This window comes from Rutidosis leptorrhynchoides, chromosome 4 (assembly GCF_046630445.1).
Source record: "Rutidosis leptorrhynchoides isolate AG116_Rl617_1_P2 chromosome 4, CSIRO_AGI_Rlap_v1, whole genome shotgun sequence".
NCBI classification, from domain to species: Eukaryota; Viridiplantae; Streptophyta; class Magnoliopsida; order Asterales; family Asteraceae; genus Rutidosis; species Rutidosis leptorrhynchoides.
This window is the reverse complement of record NC_092336.1, coordinates 282,522,724-282,532,600: the sequence shown is the minus strand read 5'-3', so window position 1 is coordinate 282,532,600 and position 9,877 is coordinate 282,522,724. Positions and strand designations below refer to the sequence as shown.

Genomic DNA, 9,877 nt, shown 5'->3' with positions numbered 1-9,877 from the left:
TTACTCAGTTTCCGAGAGTTTTTCAGCTGCATAACTATATGAATAAATCTTTCCTTCTGTAGATGAAGTGCGGTTGGTTCATCCTCTCGATTGAGGTGTTTTCAAGAATCATGAAAGGTTTTGAACGCAAGATACAAATGAGGTTTAAGATGAAATCAAGTGGCAAACTTGAAGAAATGTTTAGTTTCATATGTTATAATCAATATTTTATTTCATTTTAATTGTCCAATGTTGGCAGTCCACAGTTAGCAGTCCACAATTAGTAACTCAATAATTCATATATAGTTTAATATATAATATTCGAATTAATTAATACGTATCATGACCCATTGTATACATGTCTCAGACTCGATCACAACTCAAAGTATATATATTATTATAGAATCAACCTCAACCCTGTATAGCTAACTCGGTCATTACTGCATATAGAGTGTCTATGGTTATTCCAAATAATATATATAGATGCGTCGATATGATATGTCAAAACATTGTATACGTGTCCCGATATTTAAAATGCGTAAATAACAGTATTTAAATGACGATAAATAAAGTGCGTAAAATAAATAACAGAAATTAAATGACGATAAATAAAATTGCGAGAATTAAAATTGCGATAAATAATTTGCGATATTTAAAATGTAATCAGTTAGCTAGGAACAATTAGCTAGGAACAATTAGCATGGATTCTTAACAAAAATTTTCTCATAGTTAATTTGTTTGTTTCTAACAAATTTTATTTTGTCCAATGTTTTCTTCATTATGCCACTTGTTGGATTCTGATAGATCAAAATCCAAATATGAAATTGAATGAAAATGGTTATTCTGCGGTGAACGGATACGTATATCTGTGGATGTAAGTAGGATAGTAAATGACTGTTGAATTAGATTCGAAGAATGTACAGTTTAACTTATTAATGTGAAATCTAAATATTCCTCGGGTATTACCTACCCGTTAAAATATTTTCACCATTAACAGTTTGTACAAAAGAATTTTTAATTACAATCTTTATGAAAATATACTTCCATATATATTTTCTTCAGATGTAATCATGGATTTAATGAGTTAATGTGATATTAGACTCATTTGATTTATCGTTAGAATAAGAATATATAATCTCTAAAACATTAGAGACTACACAATTGCCATGTCGAACGAAGATAAATGATGTAGAACAATGATTACGCTCGAGGTACGGATTTAGATGTTGAGGCATGTGATGTTGAAACTTGGGTTGTTGGCGGTACTGTTGGTACTGGTGATGTTGCTGAAGCTGGTAAGTTTTGCACCATAATTTCTAAATTGATTATCCGAGCACGAAGTTCGTTGACTTCTTCCATTATTCCAGGATGATTGTCGGTCGGAACGAGCGGATGAATAAGGTTTAAAATTTTAGATAGCACATATTCATGACGAGCTATCCTGGAAATGAGGCTAAAAATGGTGTTTCGGATAGGTTCGTCGGTAAGTGCTTCAGGTTCTTCGCCAATAGGGCAATTTGTTGGGTGGAAAGGATCTCCTTCTTCGCAGTTCCATTGATTAAGTCAACTTCGAACCCATCAGATGAATTGAGGATGGCTGATTTGCTGATTCATTCTGGTGATGCTGCTTCCGGAGCTTAGGTGAACATCCATGTCGGAATAGTTGTCGGGTTTCAAAGAACTTGAACTAGTGACGAGTTTCATTTCATACGATTGAGTAAAGGGTTTTTAGATATGAAATGATTTTCGAATATTAGATGATATTCTAACTACATAGAATACTTATATATAGCATAAAGATTTCACAAATTACGGAGAAAATTTTGAAACCTGTCAGGCAAAGATAACAGTAACAGATATGCTAAGATATGAATTATCAGATATGCTAAGATATGAATTTTTGTCTGTACACTATCGATGCACTAAATGCAGTAAGACGTATCTAGACTAAGAATGATAAGCAAGTGATTCCCTAAGAATGATAAGCAGGTAATTTTCGGCACGAAATGATAAGCAAAACTTTTGACATGCAGACACGGTCGAAGTCCAGACTCACTAATGCATCTAAACAACTATCAGTTAGACACACTAACGCAAGACCTGGTTCACTAAGACCACCGCTCTGATACCACATGTCGTAACCCTTACCAATCCATAAAGACGAACACAATAACATATGATTACATCGCGAGGTATTTGACCTCTATATGATACATTTTACAAACATTGCATTCGTTTTTAAAAGACAAACTTTCATTACATCGATAGTTGACGGCATGCATACCATTTCATAATATATCCAACTATAAATGACTTAATAATATTCTTGATGAACTCAACGACTCGAATGTAATGTCTTTTGAAATATGTCATGAATGACTCCAAGTAATATCCCTAAAATGAGCAAATGCACAGCGGAAGATTTCTTTCATACTTGAGAATAAACATGCTTTCAAGTGTCAACCAAAAGGTTGGTGAGTTCATTAGTTTATTATAAACATTCATTTCCATCATTTTAATAGACCACAAGATTTTCATTTTTCATTAACATCCATCTCATATCAGGCATTTCGCAAACTGCATAGAGATAAAAATTATTCATATGGTGAACACCTGGTAACCGACATTAACAAGATGCATATAGAATATCCCCATCATTCCGGGACACCCATCGGACATGATAAATTTTGAAGTACTAAAGCATTCCAAATTCCAGAATGGGGCTTGTTAGGCCTAATAGATCTATCTTTAGGATTCGCGTCAATTAGGGGTGCACTAATTCTCAAAATTAGTGATGTTCCCTAATTCTTAGATTACCAGGCTAAAAGGGGCATATTCGGCTTCGATCCATTCAACCATATAATGTAGTTTCAAGTAATTGTGTCTATTTCGTAAAACAGTTATAAAAGCAGCGCATGTATTCTCAGTCCCAAAAATATATATTGAAAAAGCATTTAAAAAGGGAGCAAATGAACAATGCATGGTTGGCCTCGGATTCACGAACCTATATCATTTGTATATTTATTAATACACTTAATTGTAAGCGAATAAATTTATATATATATATATATATATATATATATATATATATATATATATATATATATATATATGTCTCATATATTCTTTTTGTAAATGAAAATATTTATTTTGTTATGTTATATGTATTAAATATATATATATATATATATATATATATATATATATATATATATATATATATATATATATATATATATATATATATATATATATATATATATATTTAATTTATTTGTTAAAATAGTATTTTAAGATAAAATTTTAAGTGATAACAATAATAATAATAATGATAGTACTAATATTAATAATAATGATAATAGTATTAATAATTCTATAAATGATAATATTAATGATAGTGTTTATAATAAATCTCATAATAATGCTAATAGTAGTAGTTTTTAATAAAGTGAATAATTTAATAGTAATGGTAATGAAAATAATAATTTTGATAATACTGACTCTTTTAATAGTATTAATAACTTTAATAATAATGTTAACACTATTAACAAAAATGGTAATGGTAATAATAATAATAATAATAGTTGTGTTAATAATAATAATACTAATAATTATAACTAATACAAATTGTAATATTCATGTTAATAATAATAAGTTTTTAGTACTTTCATAATACTAATGATAATAATAGTCATAATCATAATAATGGTAATAATACTAAACTGATAAGGTTACTACTAATAATAATATGATTAATACTAATAATAATAATAATAATAATTATAATAATTATAATACTTATACATGTGATAATAATATTAATGTCTATAACATAATGATAACAATAATAATGATAACACTAACAATCATAACAATAATAATAATAACAATAATAATAATAATAATAATAATAATAATAATAATAATAATAATAATAATAATAATAATAATAATAATAATAATAATAATAATAATAATAATAATAATAATAATAATAATAATAATAATAATAATAATAATAATAATAATAATAATAAAAATTTAGTATTGGAAACTACCTCACTGGCTTTTTTGAAAAAAAATTGTCATGAGCAGGGATTGAACCCGCAACCTCTCGTTCCACGCAAACACCCTTAACCATTCCTCTAATTCATTTTATCAGTTTTAACTCCCTGATTAATCTATATAACCCTTATCCCCTCTGTAACTTGGCCCAATTTCTTTTCGGCCCAACAGTTATACGGTCCATCAATTAAAACAGTTTTTGGCCCAGCATTTAAATCATATAAATGGCCCGTTAATTAGAACATGTAATGGCAGTACTCCATTTGAATTAGAAACATACGCAGGTCAGGAACTATTATTCTCTTTGTCGATCTTTAATGTTTCATCATCACTAATCAACTTATCATTATGATCATCACCATCTCATCATTACCAAGCTTTACGGTTTCACTATCTCCCATCATCTTCATCATGTATTCGTAACCATCTTCCATCATAAACATCTGGTTACAATTCGCTAGGTTCCTCATCAAATTTCCCATCATACCATCATCACCATCTACGGTGTTACCCTCATCATTATCATGGTATTGTCATCATCATGATACTTATATCATCATCATCATCGAAACATCACTTCATCATCCTCGTTGCCTTCATCACCACATCGATCCTAGTCACCATCATCTTCTTCCAATATTATCATCATCTTTCTTCCATCGTTCAAACAAAATAGAAAATCGAAAGGGTACAGTAGCATAACGAAATGGGTTTGACGATCAGGCTTACGCGAATCTTGTAGAATCTCACGCAAAACATGTAATGTTATGACCATTGTTACTGTAGCAGCAGCAGCTTACACGATCCGCGTAATCTTTTGGATATTTACGTGATACGCGTACAGTTCATCTTCATTAACCTTTTTCTTCTTCTTCGTTTAGTAGTAGCGTAACAGTAGTAGGTATAGCAGCAAACAAGAACAGATTCTCGATGATTTTGTTAGTTTCTAATGGTGGTGAGAATGATGGGGAATCATGGTGGTGATTCCTGGTTCAAAGATATTTAGAGAGAGAGGTAAGGATTACGGTTGTGAGGTGGAAGGTGTGGCGTGTCCATGGTGGTTAGTCTTGCAGCTCACAGTGGTTTAGTGATTGATATGGCGGTTTAATGTTGTCTTTGTTCCTAATCTTTCAACCAACACAGAAATACAATCGAGGAGTAGTAGTAGTTTTCAATGGAGATTGTCATTCGAAAAGAGGAGAGGGAAAAAGATGGCGAGGTTGTGGTGGTGATCGTGATGGTGATGGAAGAGAGAAAGAAGGCAAAGACAGATGGGATTTGTGAAGGAGATGGCGGATGAAGGTTCAGAGGTGGTAAATGGTGAGAATGGTGTGTGGTAATGGAAGGTGATGAAATGGTTTTGATGGTGGAAGGTTGTTGATGATGGTGATTTGATGTTGATAGTGGTTCGATGGTGATCCAGGTTGCGGTGACTGCCGAAGGTGGTTTGAGTGAATGACAAAAGGAGGAATGAAGAAGAAGGAATGTGATCATTTATGTGAGTGTGTTGTTTATATGTCTATTACCTATATATTTATATATCTATATGCAGTGAATGTTTAAACTTATAAAGTAAATTACACAGTATCTTTGTTGACTAATATCATATATATACAACACTCAAATACTAATATATATTTTAAATGAAGACAGCAAAAAAAAACGTGTACAATGATTAATCACTTTACAGGTTTTACATTTGATATTTATCTGCCGATAGTTTTCACGGACTGTGTATCGTGCGAAATTAGTGGCGAATAAAAGTGTTCAGAAAAATCCCATATTTTTAAATTAACTATATTTATTTATTTTGGTCATTTGGGTATAAAATTCGATCATTAATTATTAAATAAATTGTACATTAATTATTTACTCCCAATCCCAAGTAAAATATAAAAATTTTAAAATATGACATACAACTTCTAATTATATTATTCATAAGCCTAAAATTTATATAACTCATTTTCGAATCACAGTTTATTTTAAAATAATATAAGTTTGATTTTAACTTACTTATTACCGATCGAATAACAATTGAGCGTTACAATCAATTTCCAAATAAATTTGAAACTATAAACATATATATTCAATACAGTTTATTTATATATATAGATACTTTTTAAATGATAATCATTATAATATCCTATTTTTATTTTACTTTAGATAAATAAATTTTAGTAACAACAACATACAATATTTAAAATTATGTTTTCAATTATTATTATTATTATTATTATATATATATATATATTTATATATATATATATATATATATATATATATATATATATGTATATATATATATATATGTATATATATATATATATGTATATATATATATATATGTATATATATATGTATATATATATGTATATGTATATATATATGTATATATATATATATATATATATATATATATATATATATATATATATATATATATATATATATATAAACATATCAAGTTACAATTAATTATTCGTAAATCGTCGAAACTGGTCGAAGGTCAAATGATTTCATGAAACAGTTCAAAAATTTTGAAACTCGGTTTAATAGACTTTGCTTATCGTGTCGAAACTATATAAAGAGTAAGTTTAAATTTGGTCAAAAATTTCCGGGTCGTCACATGTAGTTTGTAAATTAGGTCAACAAAGACTAGACTGGTCACTTATTACTCCTATGGTTGAAAGATGGTGCCCGGAGACGCATAAGTTCCACTTACCGATTGGTATAAAAACTTTTACCTTATATATTAATAATTATTTATTTCAAAATACATCATACTTCAGTGTTTCTATTTTAAAAACGCACTGAACAACAAAATAAAGTCATCCAGAATTTATCTGTTATAGTATGAAGCAGTTAACAAATAAATTCTATTAATTACATATTCCAGATCATGATAACACAGCTAAATTACTCATTTAATCATATACTTTGATCTATTGTTTGAAATGGAAACGTAAATTAGGATAAGTGAATACGTATAAAGTCGTACCAAATAATTAAAAGGAAATAAAATAATAGTATACCTCCTCTCCACGAACCGAGTAACTCTTCTTCCTTTAAAATAGCGACATATAGCGTGACTTTCATATGAAAAACTCTTGAAATTATGTCGGCACGATCATTAGCAGATAGGTGAGAATATTTCTGGAGATATCTTTTAATCTCTGGCCATTTGGAATTACAGGTAAAAGTGATAAAGAATCTAGGATTTCCATAAACACGACAAATGGCTAACGCATCTAAGTAATGAATATACATGTACCTAGGGCCTCCTGTAAATGATGCTGGCAAAATAGTTCTTGAACCAACTTCAGACCCATAATGATCACCTCTATCCAAAGCATCATATAATCCGAATAAGTACTCATTATGAATATCTCGTTGATTACATCTTACATAATCCTGCCTGTCTAACTCTATACTACAATATACAGTAACGATGTACTGTTGAAACAACCGTCCGCATCTCAAAAGAAGACCAAACTGATTGAACCTGTCATGTATTTGGTAACTGTAAAACATATTCATAGTTAACTCTTTCTTACGCCTGCTTGTTCTACCACTAATACTTCTCAATGTCATTCCTGGATGGTAGCCCGGCTGACCAAAAACAAACAACAGAGGAAACTGAAGGGACATGTATGACGGATGCAATTTATTAACACGCTGAGGTGTACCTCCTTTACACTCGATAATAAGATCATAATCGGTCCGCGTGCCATAATCAAAGCCATAAACAATAGCTCCTAATGCATCAGAAGTTGGATATTCATATTGTCTTGAACCTATCACACTAAACAATCGAATCCTCAAATCTGGCACATCAGACTCGGTAATCTTATCCCTTGCAGTCCTAAAGAGTTTTACTAACTCATTCTTTGAGTTCAAAAGATCTATTAGATTAACAACTACATCATGACTGAGGCTACCAGTATTGTCACCACCAAAAAACCTCATTCTATTACTTGCTTCATTACCCGTATCATATATATACAGTTGAAGAAACCTAGGAGGATTACCTTCTTCAGGACATAAAGATCCTATCCAATGGTACACTTGCCCAGAAACCTTAAATACATATGGCCCCCTACCATTATTAACATGATCATCTATATGTGCACCATAAGAAGCCATACTAAACATTTGATTATATGCCCTTATATTATCCATAAATTGCTTATCGCCTAATAAGTCTATAATCATTTGTGGAGGAACCTCTTCTAGAGGTAATGAAACACGACCACCTTCGCAACAACGATTATAACTCAAAGAAGATGGTGATACCCTTAACCGTTCTTCATACCAAAACATAGCACCACAATAAGAACATACACAATTACAATCACAAATGTCTTCATAATCATTAGTAAAACCTCCAATATACCAAACACATAAATTAAATGAATATTGTAAATATCGACGCGTAGTCATTAGAACCCTTGATGAATTGATAATAGAAACCAAACCTTGTGAAGCACTCGAATGTTGATGATACGATTGAACAGACTGAAGAGATAAAACATATGGATTCTGATCTAAAATAGAAAACACAACAATGACAACAGTGTTTTGCAATACAAAAAATATATACACACATACGGATCTGAACTTATAAAAAAACTAAAAAAAAACAATTTATACCTATATTAGAAGTCATTCCAGTAGGTTATATGCCACGACCATCAAAGGAACCAAAGACGATAGGATTAGAAGATCTAGCATATTCAGCGGCATATTGTTGAGTTGATTGTTTTCTTTTTTTGACTGACTTAGGATGTGTATCACCACTGGAACCACCAACAGCAGATGGGCCAGCGTGCTTCACAGACAATTTTTTTTTTGGGTGGCATTTTAAACCCTCTTTCATACCCAGACCCAAATACAACAATGCAGCATAAAAAAACGAACGACATATACATAAATAGCAATATGAAAAACATGTTACCAATGGCAGTAAACAGAAATACCAAATTAAAATCGCAACAACAAATAACACAATAACCTAAATTAGCACCATTCAATACTCCACCAATATGCGATTAAGCATAAAATTATGGTTGGTTAACAATGTGTGACGACCCGGAAATTTCGACCAAATTTAAACTTAATCTTTATATAAATTCGACACGATAAGCAAAGTCTGTAATGTTGAGTCTCAAAATTTTTGAACTGTTTCATATATTCAATTGACCTCTGACTGTTCCCGACGATTCACGAATAATTAATTGTAAATAGATATGTGTGTATGTATATATAAATATAAATATATGTATATATATAATTACTGGAAATATTGATATAGGATTTAATCGTTAAAACTAAAAATGTAAAATAAAATATGATATAATTAAATTCTTATGAAAATGAATCTATATGTATATTTGATATATATTAAATATAATTATTAAATGATTTAGTTGTTAGAATTAACCATGTAAAATAAAATTTAAAATATGATATTATTATAAATACATACATATATGTATAAAGTAATTTAAGTATATATTTTGTGAATTCGAATCTATTTAGTAAATGACAGTAACACTCAATCGTCATTCGATTGATATTAAGCAAGTTAAATTCAAACTTATGTAATTTTAAAATAAACAGTGATACGAAAATGAGTTCTATAAATTTTAAGCTTATTAAAATGTATTTAGGAACTATTTGTTGAATTTTAAAACTTTTTATATTTTACTTGGGATTGGGGGTGAATAATTAATGTAATTTTTATTTAATAGTTAATGATCGAATTTTATACCATAATGACCAAAATAAATAAATAAATATCGTTAAGCTAAAAATTTAGGATTTTTAGGAACGC

General features: G+C 29.7%; 1 protein-coding gene across 1 annotated transcript; it reads right to left on the bottom strand.

Moving 5' to 3' along the window:
• Positions 1 to 6,843: 6,843 nt before the first annotated feature.
• LOC139841644 (uncharacterized) lies at positions 6,844 to 8,920 on the bottom strand. Its single transcript, XM_071831853.1, has 4 exons — positions 8,746 to 8,920; positions 8,520 to 8,588; positions 7,077 to 8,426; positions 6,844 to 6,854 (listed from the first exon to the last, which is right to left on the bottom strand). The coding sequence occupies exons 1-4, from the start codon at positions 8,918 to 8,920 to the stop codon at positions 6,844 to 6,846; spliced, it is 1,605 nt and encodes a 534-aa protein (XP_071687954.1).
• Positions 8,921 to 9,877: the final 957 nt, after the last annotated feature.

What these genes read in the sequence shown, in the direction of transcription:
- LOC139841644 (XM_071831853.1), bottom strand. Translation starts at nt 8,920, where the DNA reads ATGAAAGAGGGTTTAAAATGCCACCCAAAAAAAAAATTGTCTGTGAAG. An exon ending in TTCTAATCCTATCGTCTTTG is followed by an intron (nt 8,589 to 8,745) that starts GTTCCTTTGATG and finishes TTTCTATTTTAG; the next exon opens with ATCAGAATCCATATGTTTTA. An exon ending in ACATTCGAGTGCTTCACAAG is followed by an intron (nt 8,427 to 8,519) that starts GTTTGGTTTCTA and finishes GGTATATTGGAG; the next exon opens with GTTTTACTAATGATTATGAA.